Source organism: Oryctolagus cuniculus, chromosome 13 (genome assembly GCF_964237555.1).
Source record: "Oryctolagus cuniculus chromosome 13, mOryCun1.1, whole genome shotgun sequence".
Taxonomy (NCBI): Eukaryota; Metazoa; Chordata; class Mammalia; order Lagomorpha; family Leporidae; genus Oryctolagus; species Oryctolagus cuniculus.
Window position 1 is genome coordinate 105,157,348 of NC_091444.1, and position 17,687 is coordinate 105,175,034.

Genomic DNA, 17,687 nt, shown 5'->3' on the forward strand with positions numbered 1-17,687 from the left:
CAGTGTCTGGGCTGCACTCCCCGCTCTGGCTCCTGACTCCAGCTTCCAGACCCTAGGGGTCCACAGGGATAGCTCAAGTCATTGGGGGCCCTGCCACCCACGTAGGAGACCCGGATCATATTCCTAGCTCCGAGCTTCAGTGTGGCCCAGGCCTGGTAATGGTGGGCCGTTATGGACTGCACCAGTGGGTGGGAGGCCCCTCTACCCAGCTGTCCCTCTGCCTCTCAACATAAAAATAACAGAACCATGCACCACCTCTTAATACCACTGCAGGGGGGACCAAACTTGTAGTGTGGGAACCTGCAGGAGACATACTTAAGCCACAGCAAACGCCAGCAGGCAGCTACATGGGCAGGGCCAGGGCTTGTCACACGCTGGGAGCAGAACAAAGGCAGGCTGCAGCCACAGTGGCAGAGCCATAGCCAGGAGTCCGGGGGAGCTCTGCCTGGGTGCAGACCCCAGCCAGGCCACTCTCGGCTGTGTGGCCTCGGAACAACTCCTCATCCTAGGCGGCTGTTTCATCAGCTGCGAGTGTGGGCTTGGGCAAACACCTGCCTTGAGCTCATGTCCTGAGGATTAAATGTATTTATCCACACTCAAGTAAGGGAGCTCCTGCCAGACCAGGGATGCAGGCAGTGCAGAAGGGGACCCAGGGAAGAGGGGCTCTGGGCACTGGTGGGATGTGCGGAGCAACAGGAGCCAGATGACGGAAGAGTCACAGCTAACTCCATGTGTTCACCCCGGTCCCAGCCCCCAGCACATGCACGCATCCCAGCACACATGCATCCCAACACGCATGCACACACGTGCATCTGAACACACATGCATCACAGCACACACACACATGAATGTGTGTACACATGTGCATCCCAACACATGCATGCACACGCATGCACTCCAACACACATGCATCCCAACACGCATGCACACACGTGCATCTGAACACACATGCATCACAGCACACACGCACACATGAATGTGTGTACACATGTGCATCCCAACACATGCATGCACATGCATGCACTCCAACATACATGCATCCCAACACACATGTACACATGTGCATATGAACATACATGCATCCCAGCACACACATGAATGTGTGTACACATGTGCATCCCAACACATGCATGCACAGGCATGCATTCCAATACACACATGCATCCCAACACACATGCACACACGAATGTGTGCACAGCGCATCCCAACACACATGTACACACATGCATCTCAACATACATGTGCACATATGTGTGCCTCCAAACACACATATGCACACCACACACACACCCATAACAGCCACTCCATCTTTCCCAGTGTAGAGAATGAAGGTGCACCAGGCTTGGGGGAAAACGATTAGGAATGATTTCCTCAACAGGACAGGACACACTGGAAACCCTGGAAGAGTTCCCACAGGAAGCCACATCAAGACAACTACTTAGTTCCATGCTTGGGTCTTGAATTTTAGAGATGCCAGGGCTGGGCAACCAGTGGCAAGAGTCATCCAGGGGCCTGCGCTGTGCTATAGCAGGTTAAGCTGCTGCCTGAAGTGCCAGCAACCCATATGGGCAGGGGTTCGAGTCTTGACTGCTCCATTTCTGATCCACCTACCTGCTAACACACCTGGGAAAGCAGTGGAAGGTGGCCCCAGTGCTTGGCCCCCTGCACCCACATGGGAGAGCCAAAGAAGCTCTTGGCTCCTGACTTTGGCCTGGTCTAGTCCCGGCTGAAGTGGCCATTTGGGGAGTGAACCAGCAAATGGATGATCAATCCTTCCCTCTCTCCCTCCCTCCCTCCCTCCTCCCCCTTTCCTCTAACTCTTCCTTTCAAATAAGTAATTTTTCAACAGGAGTCATCCTAGTGAACACCAGAGCTAAATCTGCAATCAGATAAAAAGAGCTCACTAATAAGCATACGACCCTGCCACCGGGGAAGCCTGGGCACACCGTGGGCACGAGAAGGGCGGCGGTGGATGAGGGAGGCGTGCAGGTGACTGACAGTTTCCACGGAGATGGGGCTGGGAGGCACAACTGCTCTGGGTATCAGGAAGTGAGTTACGACGCAGGCCAGTTCTGGAGCACACCTTCTAAATGTAAGCCGGGAGTCATCGTCCCAACTACAGATGTGCAAGGGGAGCGCGAAATATCAAGGTGGACGTTCCTGGGGATCAATCGCAGAGAGCACAGGGCGGGGCGGGGGAGGAAGGCCCACCCCCGTGACAAAGCCACCAGCCTGCGTGAAGACAGGGTCTCCAGCATCCCGAGAGCCGCGGCACCGATGTGGCAGCTCTGGGAATGAAGAGCCTCCCATGTGTACGTCTGACATTTCTGTCAAAGCACCTGCTCTGTAGGGTGAGCTCAACCCCTGGGGAACCAAAGGATCAGAGCTAGGATTAGAGCTGTGGCCAGCACAGCCAGGCTGGCCTTCCATCAGTGTGGTCTACACCACATGTAAAGAATCGAGGCAGAAGGCCAGCGCCACAGCTCACTAGGCTAATCCTCCACCTGCGGCACCGGCACACCGGGTTCTAGTCCCAGTTGGGGTGCCGGATTCTGTCCTGGTCGCTCTTCTTCCAGGCCAGCTCTCTGCTGTGGCCTGGGAGGGCAGTGGAGGATGGCCCAGGTGCTTAGGCCCTGCACCCGCATGGGAGACCAGGAGAAGCACCTGGCTCCTGGCTTCAGATCAGTGTGGTGCGCCAGCCACAGCGGCCATTGGAGGGTGAACCAATGGCAAAGGAAGACCTTTCTCCCTGTCTCTCTCTCTCTCACTATCCACTCTGCCTGTCAAAAAAAAAAAAAAAAAAAAAAAAGAATCTGGGCGGAGCTGGCGCTGTGACATAGTAGGTTAAGCCACTGCCTGCAACACTAGCATCCCATACAGGCGCCCTCCCTCTGATGGACCTGGGAAAGCAGTGGAAGATGGCCTAAGTCCTTGGGTCCCTGCTACTCACATGGGAGACCCGGATGAGATCCTGGTTCCGGGCTTGTGCCTGGCTCAGCCCTGACCATCCCGGCCATTTGGGGAGTGAACGAATGAATGGAAGATCTTCCCCCCCCTCCCCACTGCAAATCACCCAGGGAAACACGCGCCATCTTTCCCCCACCAAGCGTGAATTTCCCACAAGCTCCGAGGCCCAGAACCTCAGAGCTAACCACGCTTCCTGGGCCCTGCCTCTGCCACCCTAACACCGCCCGGGACAAGAGTCAAGAGTCGGCTTTAGGCACAGGGCTGGCCCGTTTGATTCCTTCCCGCTCTTTAAGGAAACGCCCCCTGCACAGAGCTCTGTGTAGCTGCTGCTGTGCCTGCACGGGTCCAGGCAATGCTTTTCGGGCTCTGCAGGTTCTTGGGGAGTGTGTGGGGGCGGCTGGGCGGTCTGGCCCCTGCTGGCTGTGGCGGCTGGCGAGGGAAGAGCAGTGACATCAGCAGTCACCTGGGATTCCTCCACGCCCGCACTCGCTCCTGCTGCAGACACACAGGGGAGGCACTCCCTGGCTCCACCACGCAGCCTGGTTTAGTCTGGGACGACAGAGCCTTGCCCTGCTCCGCTGGGCTGCGGGTAGCTCTGGACACCACAAGGCAGCCCGACCAAGCGGGAGAGGAGAAAGAATCCCAGCGTCCAGAGCAAAAGGTGAGGCTGGAATCTGTGAGTGGGGGTGGGGGTGTGCATCTAACTGCAGGCCTGGTTCTGGAACTGCTTCTACTCCTTCCTCGGCCATCATCACAGACCCAGAAGTCTGTCTGCTGGCCGGATGGCAAGCACAGGCTGTCCCCTCTTAAGGGACAGCAGGCCCAAGTGACCAGAACTCAACAGCCACAGCTCAGCACTCCCATGGGTTGGTTGGTTGGTTGGTTGGTTGGTTCCTTCCTTCCTTCCTTCCTTCCTTCCTTCCTTCCTTCCTTCCTTCCCTCCTTCCCTCCTTCCCTCCTTCCCTCCCAAGTACTTGGGCCATCCTCCACTGCACTCCCGGGCCACAGCAGAGAGCTGGCCTGGAAGAGGAGCAACCGGGACAGAATCCGGCACCCCGACCGGGACCAGAAACCGGTGTGCCGGTGCTGCAGGCAGAGGATTAGCCTAGGGAGCCGTGGCGCCGGCCTCCCATGGGTTTCAGTATGGGGCGAGCCCAGTGTCACCACTATGCTTGCAAAGGTAGAAGAGACAGGACTAGAGATGCCACAGTTCACAGCAGGGCCGGGGGATGCCATCTTGCTGGGAAGGAGCTGGGGACCAGGCCATGCAGGCAACTTCTAGGAACCAGAGGGGTGGGGAGGCAACGTGTTCTCTGCAGGACCTTCAGGAAAGAACACAGCCCTGCCAGCAGCTGTAGACCAGCGAGACCCTAGAACAGGGACACCAAAGCTGTCTGCCTGTGCGTCACCGCTACACACATTCTAATGCAAAACAGATGCAACAGGAATCCACGAGTCACCCACATGGGCGGGAGGCAGAGGCAGCCCTGCAGGGACCAACAACGCCAGGGCGCGGACGGTGCCTGGTCTCCTTTGGCAATAGAACCTCCTCGCTGGTATTCCTCCCCCAGCCCGGGTAAGCCAGCATCCTGCACGGTAGGAAAAGCCACTCGGAGTGATGCAGCGCCTCCCAAACCCACAGGTGCGTGCTGTCAGTGCACCTGCAGGAACCTGACCTTAACATGTGCCAACGGGAAGTTGCAGTCTGCCTGTTCTTTCTCCTTCAACACCTCCCAGTGTGCCTTCGATGCTGGATAATCTCCCGAGAGGAACTACGTCTAGAGAGAGAAGTAGGCATCGTGGCACAGTGGGTGAAGCTGCCACTTGGGACGCCCACATCCCATACTGTAGTACTCGGGTTTGAGTCCCAACTCTGCTTCCAATCCAGCTTCCTGCTAATGCATACCCGGGCACGCAGCAGGTGATGGCTCAAGTACTTGGGTCCTTGTCACCAACCCGGGAGACCCAGATGGAGGTCCTGGCTCCTGGCTTTGACCTAGCCTTGCCCTGGCTGCTGTGAGCGTTTGAAGAGTGAATCAGAGGGTGGAAGATCTCTCTCTCTCTTTCTCTCTCTCTCTCTTTTTCTCTGTGTCACTCTGCCTTTCAAGTAAAAAATGTAAAAAGCTATACAATGGAAATGTATTTATTAAAAAAACACTAGAGAGAATTTTAGCTGCTAAATCATATGAGATTTGTGGTGCAGAGAATTGATACCATTTATATATCGTATAAGAGCCAACAGCCCTGAATAAGGAATAAGGTAAGGAATTAATAGCTTTCCCAGCAACTGTATGGTTTTGCCTTTTTTTTTTTTTTTTTTTTTGACAGGCAGAGTGGATAGTGAGAGAGAGAGAGACAGAGAGAAAGGTCTTCCCTTTGCCGTTGGTTCACCCTCCAATGGCCGCCACGGCCGGCGCACCACGCTGATCCGATGGCAGGAGCCAGGTACTTCTCCTGGTCTCCCATGGGGTGCAGGGCCCCAGCACTTGGGCCATCCTCCACTGCCCTGCCAGGCCACAGCAGAGAGCTGGCCTGGAAGAGGGGCAACTGGGACAGAATCCGGCGCCCCAACCGGGACTAGAACCTGGTGTGCCGGCGCCGCAAGGCGGAGGATTAGCCTAGTGAGCCGCGGCGCCGGCCAAAACAAACTTTTCTATCTGTCTATTTGTTTATATGAGAGAGAGAGAGAGAGAGAGAGAGAGAGAGAGAGAGCGCGCGCGCCCTCTTGTGCCGGTTTACTCCCCAAAGGGCTGCAAGGGCTAGAAGCGGATGGGGCAGAAGCCAGGAGCTGGGAACCCAGGGAACCCGGCACTCGCGCCCTCACCATGGCCTCCCAGCATCCTCAGCAGCAGGAAGCCAGAGCCAGGAACGGACGCAGGCACTGCGCGTGTGATGCATCTCATCCAGGATTTCCACTCCTCCTCTAAACGCCCGCCCCTGCCTCTGCCCCCGCCCGCCAGCTTCCACGAACGTCTTGAGCCTCCCTCGTATTATCGTTTTGGGTGAAGATTTTCAGGCCCTCCCGGGAGCCAAGGCTCCACTCAACTCCAAGCTCAGAGGCCGACTCAGCTGCGCCCAGCCCTGTTTCAACCCCCTTTTCCTGCCAACAACCCGGACATCTTATTTCTCCACCAAGAGGGAAAAAAGAACCATCAAAGAGTCAGGAGGAGGGGTGAGGGCCGGGGCCCGAGGAGGGCTGTCCCCAGCGTCCCCAGGGCAGCAGGAGCGCCAGCCAACAGGCGCCACACAACACACACAGCCCGCCACGCTGGAACCCCGGCGCCAACACTCACCCTCGCGTCGCCGTTCATGGTTTTCGGAGTGTGATTAAACACGTGTGCAGGGTCCTTGTTGTACACCTTGAGGAGCGATCTGTCCTGGATATTCCTGGAATCAAAAACGTCAATCACTATGGCGGCCATGGCCTCTGCCCGCCCCCACGCGGCAGCCAGCGCTGGGCTTCCCGGCCCGTCCTTGGAAAGCATCTGTCCTCCATCCCGCCACCCGCTGCTGCTTCCCGGATCCCGAGCGTGGGAAACTCAGGCTTTACAAACACAGCAGGGCTCTGAGGCCGACGATTCGGTTAATATTTAAGCACTTCCCTGTTTCCTTTACCTGAACACCTCATTTGCTGCCTATCTGACGAACGCGCGCGCACACACACACACAAAGGCCCCCTTTTCTGGGTCTTCCAAGACTTCCAGCAAGGGGAAGAAAATGTACCTGCAATTCGGACCCAAAAGCCTCCTCCAAGATGCAAACCAATCCCTTTACAAAGCCCCCTGGTTTGCCGTGCATGGTGAGTTTTTTAAAAATAGCTTTCTACATACAGGCTGAGCGCCTGGACGTAAACAGCAGGAGCTAAATGCTCTCCTTCTGCCCTGCACCCCGAGGCAGGAGTCCGGCATTTGCTCAGCCTACCTTGCGGCAGCTACAAAGTCCCTCTCCCTCCACGATCTGCCTCCCAGGGTCCGTCCAGGCCCGACTGCCCTGTGACTCCGTCCAAGCGCCTGCCGGGGAGCCGTGGGCAGGACGACGAATTCCTTTCCCCCAGGTGCAGCTAAAGTTTCAGGCGCTGCGGCCACTGCCAGGATTCCTGGGCGGTGTTTTTGTTGTAAGCCAAGCGGAGGATTCCTGGGCTGGTCTTGTTTCTCGCCTTGAAATCCCCGCCAGTCACGGCTTTGAAGCAAGGACGAGTCCAAGCTTGCAAGGCTGCTCCTGATTTCAAGGAGCTCCAGGGGGCAGCGCACAGCCCGTGTGTGTCCCCGAAGGGCTGGGTTAACAGCCAGGCGGGGGAGGCACGGAGGCAGGGATGTGGGAGTCGCTAGAGACGGGAGAACCTCACCCGGAGAACCTCACCCTGAGGTCTCGAGGGAGGACGAGAAGACGGTGAAAAGACTCACTGTGACTCTGAGCAGAGTACACGAGGGTGGTTTATGATAAATGCAGACAGGTGCGCATCGGGGCGAGCTACCAGCAGGGGCCTGGGCTTGCACTCACTGTGCGTGGCCCCCGCGCAACCTGGGGCTCCCACCCCAGTTCCCTGGAGGGCGTCTTTGAGGCAGACAGGCCGACACAGCCCATAGGCAGATGTTAATTAGCCAAGGGGCTCTGGCTGCACAGATGTGGAAGTGGTACAACCCAACCTGGCTCTGGGCTCTCGGGGTTAAAGCCCACGTCTTCGGCTGAAGCCTGCACCATGCTTTGTCTCGCCCAGCGCTGGTGGGGAGGATCTCTTCCACCATCCACATACAATGTAATTGAGGCATTTTAGGCAAAAAAAAAAAAAAAAAAAAAAAAAAAAAAAAAAAAAAAAAAAAAAATCAAACAAAACCTTGGGAAGGACCTGCTGGACTGCTTAGCAGCCCAGAGAATGTCAAAGGAGCCACGCTTTGAGGCTGGGGCACAGCTCTAAAATGTCGTGGTGTGCAGGCTTCCTGCAAGGGCCGAGAGGCAGGAGTTCAAGTTCATCACCTGCTCTCTGGCCTGGTTTCCTGCTCACTGACTTGCGGAGGCCCTCGGCCCCTCCCACGGCAAACACAGGCGTGGAAGATGAACGGTGCGGACCCCCAAGTCCACGTACGAAAACATAACAAGGGATTCCATGCTTGTGAGCCTGCTTTGCACTATTATTTCATATTGAAATTTACGCTTTGTAAGTTCCCCAAAATAAATAAATAAACATAAAAAATTGGTGGCAGCCTGATTAATAATTCAGCTCAAAACAGACATGAATGTTCTGATACCTATGAATATTTCAGCACAGGAAGAGACTGAAGCAGGTGCAGCCCCAACACCTTAGGGTGTGCATCTGCTCTGAAAGCCGGAATAACTCACGCAACTTGGCACACGCCTGCGTTATGTCATCCGTGATCGTTGCGAGAAACGTATCGGCTTCCGTTTATTAAGCACCAGGGGCATACGTGTAAGAGGCGCTATCCATTCATGCCATGATGGAAGCCCCAAGCCCTGCCCCTGTGATAGAGTGAGGGGCTTGTGCCCCAGAGGGTGGACGGCCAGGTCTGGGGCTGGGCTGGGTCCTGCACAGACTGAACTTGCACGCAGCAGAGTTTCTGTTCCATAAAAGGAGAGGGCTGTGTGAGTCACCGGATCATCTTCTGAGTTCTGAAATACTTAGCGGCTCTCCCAGCAAGTGCCTGCTTGTGTGGAGTTGAGTCCCGTTTTGTGAGCTGCTCGGTGGGGCGGGGCAGACAGGTCCCTTCTGCCCCAGGCACGGCTCCACCACAGCCAGCATGGATGCCACTGGCCCCAAGCCACTCGCCATAGCCAAGAGTCCATGGAGCCCACTGCGGGGCCCGGGGAGTGGGAAGGACAAATGGAAAGAGAGGTGGCTTTTCAACCGCTGTTCTGAGGGCAATACAGGGTGCACTGCTTCATTTGTACCTGTTAGGGGGGAACAGCGACCTGGCAGGATCGTGACCCACACGCTACAGGCTCCGTCTATGTCCAGAAGGAGTCCCGGAGCGGCCGTTCCGTCCTGAGCACGGCCCTCAACTCAGTGACCTTGGCCGATCTCTCTCCTGCCTTTCCGGGCCTCCGTCTGCCCAATTTTCAGATCCAACGTTGGACCAGATCTTTTCCAACGTGACCTCCAGAGGCAATGCCCCAGGATCGACAAGGGTGCAGCCCGCCCACGTCATCGTACGCAAACCCTTGGAGAAGCCAGACGTGAACGCACACACGCAAAGCCTGCTCGGAGAACGGCTGCTGTGTCTCTTCACGGGGCAGCAGGGAAAACCGGCACCATCATGGGCACTTAGCAGGCAAGAATGTGTCTCTGCATGCATGCACACCGGTAAGAAACCCCTGGACACCTCGGCCTGCACCCCAAGGACAGAGACGCGAGGCGGCTGCCTACCTTACGTCGTTCAACTCGTAGTAGACGTTCCTGCTTTCGTCTTTGATGTAGATGGCCACGCTCGGCGACTCCAGCATCTTCATGGTGAGCTGCTGCGGGAAGGCACTTACAAAGAGAGCTCGGATCGTGTCAGCGCTCGTGATTTCGTTTGGCATCCTGAGCTGCTTGGTTTCATCGCCGTACTGCACGTAGAGAACCCCTGTGTGCAAAAGGAACGCGGTGATCAGTCCCCGAGCTCCGGGCCCCGTCCTGTTAGAGAGCCGCCAGTGAGCTGCTGCCCTGAGCACCCACAGGGGCCCACGGAGAAGAAACAAGGGAGCCTGGAGGCCAGGGTCATTGGGCCAGGTTAGTGGACCCAGGGTTAGTGGACCATTGTGGTGCAGTGGGTTAAGCGGCAGTCTGTGATGCCGCATCCCGTAGCAGTGCTGGTTCAAGTCCTGGCTCCTCCACTTCCGATCCAGCTCCCTGCTAATAGCCTGGGAAAGCAGTGGAAGATGGCCCAAGTGCTTGGGCTCTGGTACCCATGTGGGACACCTGGATGGAGTTCTGGTCTCCTGGCCCAGCACCAGCCATTGCGGATTTGAGGGAGTGAACCAGTGGATAGAAGATCTCTCTCTCCCTCTTTCTCTGTCACTCCGTCTTTCAAATACATAAATAAATAAATATTTTTTCTACGTGCAGGGGCTCAAAGACTTGGGCCATCTTCTACTGCTTTCCCAGGCCACAGCAGAGAGCTGGATGGGAAGTGGAGCAGCTGGGACTCAAACCGGCGCCAACATGGGATGCCGGCGCTGCAGGCAGCAGTTTTACCTGCTATGCCACAGCGCCGGCCCCAGTAAGTCTTTTTTAAAAAAGAAAGTTACTGGACCACATGCTGCCTCCAGAAGTTATTTCTCAATGGGGCTTGAACATCGCACCATCCAATGGCTGAGACCACTCTGGGAGACCCATCTTGCTTCTCGGGTATATGGACCCGCTCCATCCCCGCTGCTTCTTTGCCCTGGGCCTGGGACCCTGTGGAGTATTTCTGCTGTCCGTTGTGATGAGTGTAACCTGTGTATAAGCATCTCCTCTGCTGTCTCAATTGAAGAATCAAAACCAAACAACAGGAAACAAAAACCCAGAAGTAGAACACACAGAACACAAACCCTAAGCAAAGCCATATCTGTGCCAAAGCACCCACGAAATGCCCAGGGCAAGCCTGCATCGCCCGTAACGGCAAGCTGGCTTCGTGACCCTGCGGGGTAGGCTGCCATGTGCACTGCCTATACTGCGTATCACAGTGCAGGGTCGAGACCCAGCTACTCCACTTCCCATCCAGCTTCCTGATAATGCACACACTCTGGGAAGGCAGCGGAAGGTGGCCTGAGTGCGCCGGCACCTGCCACCCACGTCAGAGACTAGGATGGAGTGCCAGTCTCCTGGCTTCAGCCTGGCCCAACGCCTGTTGCCGTGGCCACCTGGGGAGGGACCAGCGGATGGAAGATCTCTCTCTCTCTCTCTCCTCCCTCTCTGAAGCTCTTTCAAATAAATAAATTGTAAAAGCAGAAGAATTGCCTTTGGAATGTCAAAGGAATGCACTCTCTGCTAACCTCCTAAGGACCCTCCTGTATTCTTTGCCATCCAGGCGGGTGCTAGAGACACTAATTTTCAACTATTCTAACAACCATAAAAAAAGGGCACAATGTTACCCTCTCTCCCATAGCCTAAAGCTAACGACATTCCTCCCTCCCCTTGGAAGGGATATTTAGGAACCTGACCCTGTAGAGAGTGACCTTTCTCCGTGTCTTACAGGAACTCAGAACACAATCCCTACAGCAAGGGGCAAGTGGCCCAGCTTCCATCTTTTCACTCCACTTAGAAACACCAGAAGTGGAAATGCTTCTGTATTTTTGCGGTTAGAAGGCATATTTGGGGCCAGTGCTGTGGCACAGCTGGTAATCCTGCCACCTATAATGTCGACACCCCTATATGGGTTCAAGTCCCGGCTGCTCCACTTCCAATCCAGCTGCCTGCTCATAGCCTGGGAAAAGCAGCAGAAGATGGCTTAAGTGCTTAGGCTCCTGCACCCACGTGGGAGACCTGGAAGAAGCTCCTGGCTCCTGGTTTCCTCCTGGCCCAGCCCAGGCCATTGTGGCCATCTGGGGGATGAGTCAGCAGATGGAAGACCTCTCTCTCTCTTTTTCCCTCTCTCTGTAACTCTGCCTTTCAAATAAGTAAAGAAATCTTAAAAAAATAGAAGGCATATTTGCTATATGCGGATACCATATTAAACTAGCTCCAAGGAGAGCCTGGCACTCCTAGTTTCAGAATGAAACAGAACAAGTCAGTTACAGAGAGAGAAACCCCAGCCCAGGATCTCGGGGCTCTAGGGGAGCAGAGAGTCTGGGGTCCCCAGGAAGCCACACCCCCTGGGATCCTGGCTCTGCAGGATCCTGGCACTGGGCTGGGCTGTGTGACTGGCATTGGCCAACAAGATGGCAGCAGGTGTGACACAGAAGGAAGGCTGACGCGTGTGTGCACCCTGGGGCTGGTTCTGGGGACACCCTCCAGGACCCAGCTTCCCAGGAGTCCCCCCCTAGCCAAGTGGGGACAGCACCCGGGGAAGAACCTAACCCTGAATGATCGTCCCAGCTAAGCACCCACACGACAGCCAGAACCATTGCTGACCACATGGGAGTGGACGCCCCAGCTTAGACAAGCAACCCCCACTGATGCTACGGAGAAACAAGATGCCTGAACTGCAGAGTCACAGCAAATAGGTGATGGCAGTTGGTTTCATTCATGCATCCATTCGCGAAGCAGAGCGCTCCTGCCCACTGGTCCACTCTCTACATGCCAGCAATGGTCAGGGCTTAGCCTGGCCAAAGCCGAGAGCCAGGGACTCCACTCAGGTCTCCCATGTGGGTGCAGGCAGGAACCCAGGGACATGAGCCATTACCGCGGCCCCTTAGGGCCTGCCTGCGCGGGAAGCTGGAGTCTGGAGCTGCAGCTGGGAATCCAGTCCCAGTACTCTTGTAAGGGACATGGTGGCACCACCAGAGTCTCCCCTGTGAGGCCAAATGGCCGCCCTTGATTCTAGGGGTGTTCTACGTCTCTGCTTAGGGACATCTGTTATTCAGAAACACAGAGCTTAAAGCAGGCATCCAATACTCTGACACTGTATCCGAGTCCTAGTGTGCGTGTGTGTGTGCATATGTGTCTGTGTATGTGTGCATGTGTGTGTATATGAGAGAGAGAGAGCGAGCCCTGAAGGGAGAGGCTGGAAAGAAAACAGCACAAGGACTTCTGGGTGAATACGGGAAGTTCATGCAGCAAATTTCTCTCCACGTCTGCCAGAAATCCCATGAGAATGGCAAGAAGGGATGACACATGTAAAGAAGAAAGGAAGCCGGCGCCGCGGCTCACTAGGCTAATCCTCCGCCTAGCGGCGCCGGCACACCGGGTTCTAGTCCCGGTCGGGGCGCCGGATTCTGTCCCGGTTGCCCCTCTTCCAGGCCAGCTCTCTGCTGTGGCCAGGGAGTGCAGTGGAGGATGGCCCAGGTGCTTGGGCCCTGCACCCCATGGGAGACCAGGAAAAGCACCTGGCTCCTGGCTCCTGGCTCCTGCCATCGGATCAGCGCGGTGCGCTGGCCGCAGCGCGCCAGCCGCGGCAGCCATTGGAGGGTGAACCAACGGCAAAAGGAAGACCTTTCTCTCTGTCTCTCTCTCTCACTGTCCACTCTGCCTGTCAAAAAAAAAAAAAAAAAAAAAAAAAAAAAAAAAAAAAAAAAAGAAGAAAGGAGTGAGAGAGCAGACAAGGAGAGGCGGCACAGCTGACACCTGCGTCTCCCGGGAAGAACTCACATACAACACGCAGGGCCGGCGCAGCCACGTCCTGCTGCTGCTGCTTTTATTTATTTATTTTTTAAAAGATGTATTCATTTATCTAAAAGGCAGAGAGAAAGAGAGAAAGAGAGAAAGAGAGAAAGAGAGAAAGAGAGAGAGAGAGAGAGAGAGAGAGAGGTCTTCCATCTGCTGGTTCACTCCCCAAATGACCACAAAGGCCAGAGCTACGCTGATCCGAAGCCAGGAGCCAGGAGCTTCTTCCGGGTCTCCCATGTGGGTGCAGGGGCCCAAGGACTTGGGCCATCTTCTACTGCTTTCCCATTAGCAAGGAACTGGATCAGAAGTGGATCAGCCAGGACTTGAACTGGTATTCATATGAGATGCCTGTGTTGCAGGCGGCAGCTTAACCCTCCGCGCCACGGCATGGGCCCCAGCAGGTCCTCCTGGAGGTGGGACGCAGGAGGGGCTCGAAGCAAGAAGCTGAGCCAGACGCTTTCTGGGCAGTGACATGAGGTGTCCACCTCTCCTTCCCTACCCCACTCGCCAAGCCGCTGCCCGCTGATCCCTAGTACAGAGCGGAGGATCTCAAAGCAGAGTGGCTGGACAACCAGGCAGGGGGCTCGGGGTGAAAACACGAGGTGCCCTCAGTCGGGAAACTGGAGGACCCTGCCAGGAATCTGACCGGCCCCAGCAAGAGACTGACACCAGTGTAAGGGTCACGGTCAGGTCCTGCCTGGTGAGCTCAGGGTGATGCCACCTGGCCCTAGCCTGCCGTGAGTGGGATCGAGGTTTTCTCCTGCCCGGATTCCCAAGGCAAAGTGGACATTCTCTAACAGCCTCCGACATGGAAGAGAGGGCTGGGAGAAGCAGGAGCACAAGTCAGTAGGGACAGAAACTCAGACCAGGGAAAAGGCCACAAACGAGGACCCAGCGTGAGCTCTGAGAACTGTGATGGCAGAAGTCGAGAACTGAGCCAGGGAGAGACAGCCGGTGGGGAGAGGAAGACATGGGGACAGACAAAGGGAGACGAGCAGAAGGAAAAAAACAGCCAGAGGATGACATCAGGGCTTCCAACTCCTAGGGAAGGGGCTTCGGGGAGACAGACTGGAAGAATCGGAAAAGCAGCTTCCAGAACATACTAGAATTTTCTCTCCTGCCCCCAAACTGAAGGACAGGAAATTGCAGACCCAGCAGGTTCTCCAGGGGGAGGGGGCCCTGCTCAGGTTCACGAAGAGGCCTCAGTACACCTGGGCTTGTCACTGAGACGCTGCTGACGGGGGTCACAGAGAGCGCCCTGGAAGGTCCCGGGGTCGGAGAAATCAAAACAGGATGGAGCAGGGTCAGGGAGGCAGTGACCTCCTCAACAACCACCCCAGGATCTGGAAGACAGTGGAGCAGCACCCCCGGAAACCTGGGGGAGACACTTCCCAACCAGGCCCAGACCCTTCCGAACCATGGCCCAGGCTTGCCCCAAGCTTGGCTTGCTCTCGGGGGCTCCCCACTGCCCACTGCAGACGTTAGCATTGCTTTCTCTGCATAAAATGTAACCTTTGTGACATAAGGGTTTTTTTCTTTAGCTGTTATTTGTAGGGCAGACATCTGGTGCAGCAATTAAGACGGCACTGGGGACCCTGTATGCCATATCAGAGTCCCTGGGTTTGAGTCCCTGTCTGCTTCCAATCCAGCTCCCTGCTAATGCAGACCCTGGGAGCCAGCAGGTGATGGCACAAGTCCTTGGGCTCCCGCCGCCCATGTGGGAGACCTGGATGGAGTTCCCAGCTCCTGGCTTTGGCCTGGCCCAGCCCTGCCTGTTGTAACGGGCATTTGGGGAGAGTAAACCAGCAGAGGGAAGATCTCTGTCTTTGTTTTTCAAATAAAGCAAACACATAAATTTAAACACTGCTTTGTTGTTGTTGCCTGCTGTGTCTTAGTTTCTGGCATGGCACCTGTTCTGTAGTAGGATCAATAAATATTTGCAGAATGAATGAATGAACGCTCAGTCATCCAACAGGACCGCTGGAGGCAGGAGTCCAGCCGGGCCACAGGAGTGCCCTGGACGTGCGCCGGGCCACGGGAGCACCCTGGACGTGCCGTGAGCAGCCCGCGTGCCTCGCCCGCTTGTGTACACTCCGGACTGGTGTCCTGCGCAGCTGCTTCCTTGATCCGAAGAGGCTGTTGGTGTCAGATCTAGTTGCTTTCCCCTCCGCCTGTTCCAGCCTCCCTTGTGTGGGACAAGCCTCGCCACAGCCATCCTCTCGCGTCTGGACCGTCCCTGTGGCTGAAGGCACACCGGGGCAGGTCAGAAGCAAGGTCCCCACCTGGTGCAGGGGTGGCTCCTGGAAGGAACCCCTAACCCCAGTCTGAGAAGGAGGCGACCAGGACCCTGATGGGCACCTGCACTGTTGGCCCCGTGCAGCTTCTGAAGCCGAGAATTCCTTCCGGAATGTGTAGAGGCGTCTTCTACACTGTCCGTTATCGTCCCCAAGCAGAGTCAGGATGCGACCTGGAGCTCCCACTGCTGCCCTGCTAAGCACACACCGCAGGCGGACTGGCAGGAAGCTGGATGTGAGGATGTCCCCCGAGCAGCCACGTACCCTCCAGCGCCACACCCCCCACCCGGGCGTCTGGGAGCCACAGCCGGGGGCTGTGCGGAGCCGCTGCACCACCTCCAGCGGAGACTGCACGGCGACCTGAGGAAAGTCAGACAATGGCTCATCTAAGCCGGGCCACCACCTAGGACCCACCCTGGACACTCACTGCTCTCTGGCAACCTGCGTGAAAATTGTGCTCAAAGAAAATAAATGTGGAGGAAGTTACATATGATAGATTCTTGCCCAGCCTTTTAACCTAAAGGGTGCTGAGCATAGAAAATATTATAATATAATATGATGTCAGAAACACTATCATGATTATAGGTATGCAATAAATATAACCTGCTTATCTTTTGCATGTAAAGAGAACTCTCTATTTGGCTCACTAGGCTAATCCTCCGCCTTGCAGTGCTGGCACACCGGGTTCTAGTCCCAGTTGGGGCGCCGGATTCTGTCCCAGTTGCCCCTCTTCCAGGCCAGCTCTCTGCTGTGGCCCAGGAGTGCAGTGGAGGATGGCCCAAGTGCTTGGGCCCTGCACCCGCATGGGAGACCAGGAGAAGCACCTGGCTCCTGACATCGGATCAGCGCAGTGCGCCGGCCGCGGTGGCCATTGGAGGGTGAACCAACGGCAAAGGAAGACCTTTCTCTCTGTCTCTCTCTCTCACTGTCCACTCTGCCTGTCAAAAACAAACAAACAAACAAAAAAACCCTGCAATATCAATGCATTTTATAAGGTTACTTTGAACCTGGATAGTCCATAGTACAAGAAAGGATTTGAAATTTCGATGCAAACCCCTAATAAAATATTAGCAAAATCAACATAGAAATGCATGAGGAAATTAGTTAGGACCAGAAAGTTTATCTCAGGAATGTAAGATTACAGACTCAAGACCTCATGAGATCTGAGGTGTAAGTAAGTAGAACAACTATAAACCAAAGTTAAGAGTCCAACGTCCAGAAAAATCCAACACACATTCCTAATGTTTTCAGAAACAATGACGAAAGTACTGAAGGTGGGGAGTGGTGCAATGGTGCAGGAGGCTAGCAGCCACTGTGTGCCATGCCGGCATCCCATACCGCAGCGCTGGTTCAAGTCCCCGCTGCTCTGCTTCTGATCCAGCTCCCTGCTAACATGCCTGGGAAAGCAGAGGAAGATGGTCCAAGTGCTTGGGCCCCTATACCCACGTAGGAGACCCGGATGATATCTGTGGTCATTTAGGGCCATTTAGAACCAGCAGATGGAAATCTTCCTCTCTCTCCCTCCCTCTCCTTCCTTCTCCCTCTCCCTCTCTCTCCCTCTCCCGCTCTCCCTCTCTATCTGTAACTCTGCCTTGCAAGAGGAAGGCCCACCAAGGATCCGTGTGGTGTGATCCCAGCTAAGTGAGGTTTTCCGAAGCACAGACCGCAGTGCTCACCGTCCCAGTGCCGACACCAACGCCCCAACCGTGGCAGAAGTGCCCACGTCTGCTCAGCAGCCCCACCCTCCAGCTCCGGCGTGTGGTTAGCTCTAGGTCAGGAGGGAGGAGAGAGGACCAAGGTTTTGCATTCCACTTCCTTATGAGCTGGGAGGGTTGAAGCCATGATGGACACATGTCTTTCTCTTTGACAAAATGTGAAGAAAGCTGGGGTCAGCACTGTGGCATAGTGGGTATCCCAGATGGCACCGGCTTGTGTCCCGGCTGCTCCACTTCTGATCCAGCTCTCTGCTGTGGCCTGGGAAAGCAGTAAAAGATGGCCCAAGTGCTTGGGCCCCTGTGCCCACGTGGGAGACCCGGAAGAAGCTCTTGGCTCCTGGCTTCGGATCGGTGCAGCTCCAGCCATTGTGGCCATCTAGGGAGTGAACCAGCAGATGGAAGACCACTCACTCGCTCTCTCTCTCTCCCTCTGTCTCTCTTTCTGCCTCTGCCTCTCAGTAACTCTAC

At 55.7% G+C, this 17,687-nt stretch overlaps 1 protein-coding gene across 21 annotated transcripts in view; it reads right to left on the reverse strand.

The window, feature by feature from the left end:
* KIAA1217 (KIAA1217 ortholog) overlaps positions 1-17,687 on the reverse strand; it is a 659,855-nt gene that overhangs the window by 85,915 nt on the left and 556,253 nt on the right. For 20 of the 21 annotated variants that reach the window (XM_070056129.1, XM_070056127.1, XM_070056128.1 and 17 more), the window contains 2 exons: positions 9,347-9,545; positions 6,261-6,354 (listed from right to left, as the gene is read on the reverse strand). In XM_070056129.1, coding sequence (XP_069912230.1) covers positions 6,261-6,354; positions 9,347-9,545 — 293 coding nt within the window. Of the gene's footprint in view, positions 1-6,260; positions 6,355-6,888; positions 7,758-9,346; positions 9,546-17,687 lie in introns of those variants that run through there. The other variant, XM_070056136.1, reaches the window with a different exon arrangement.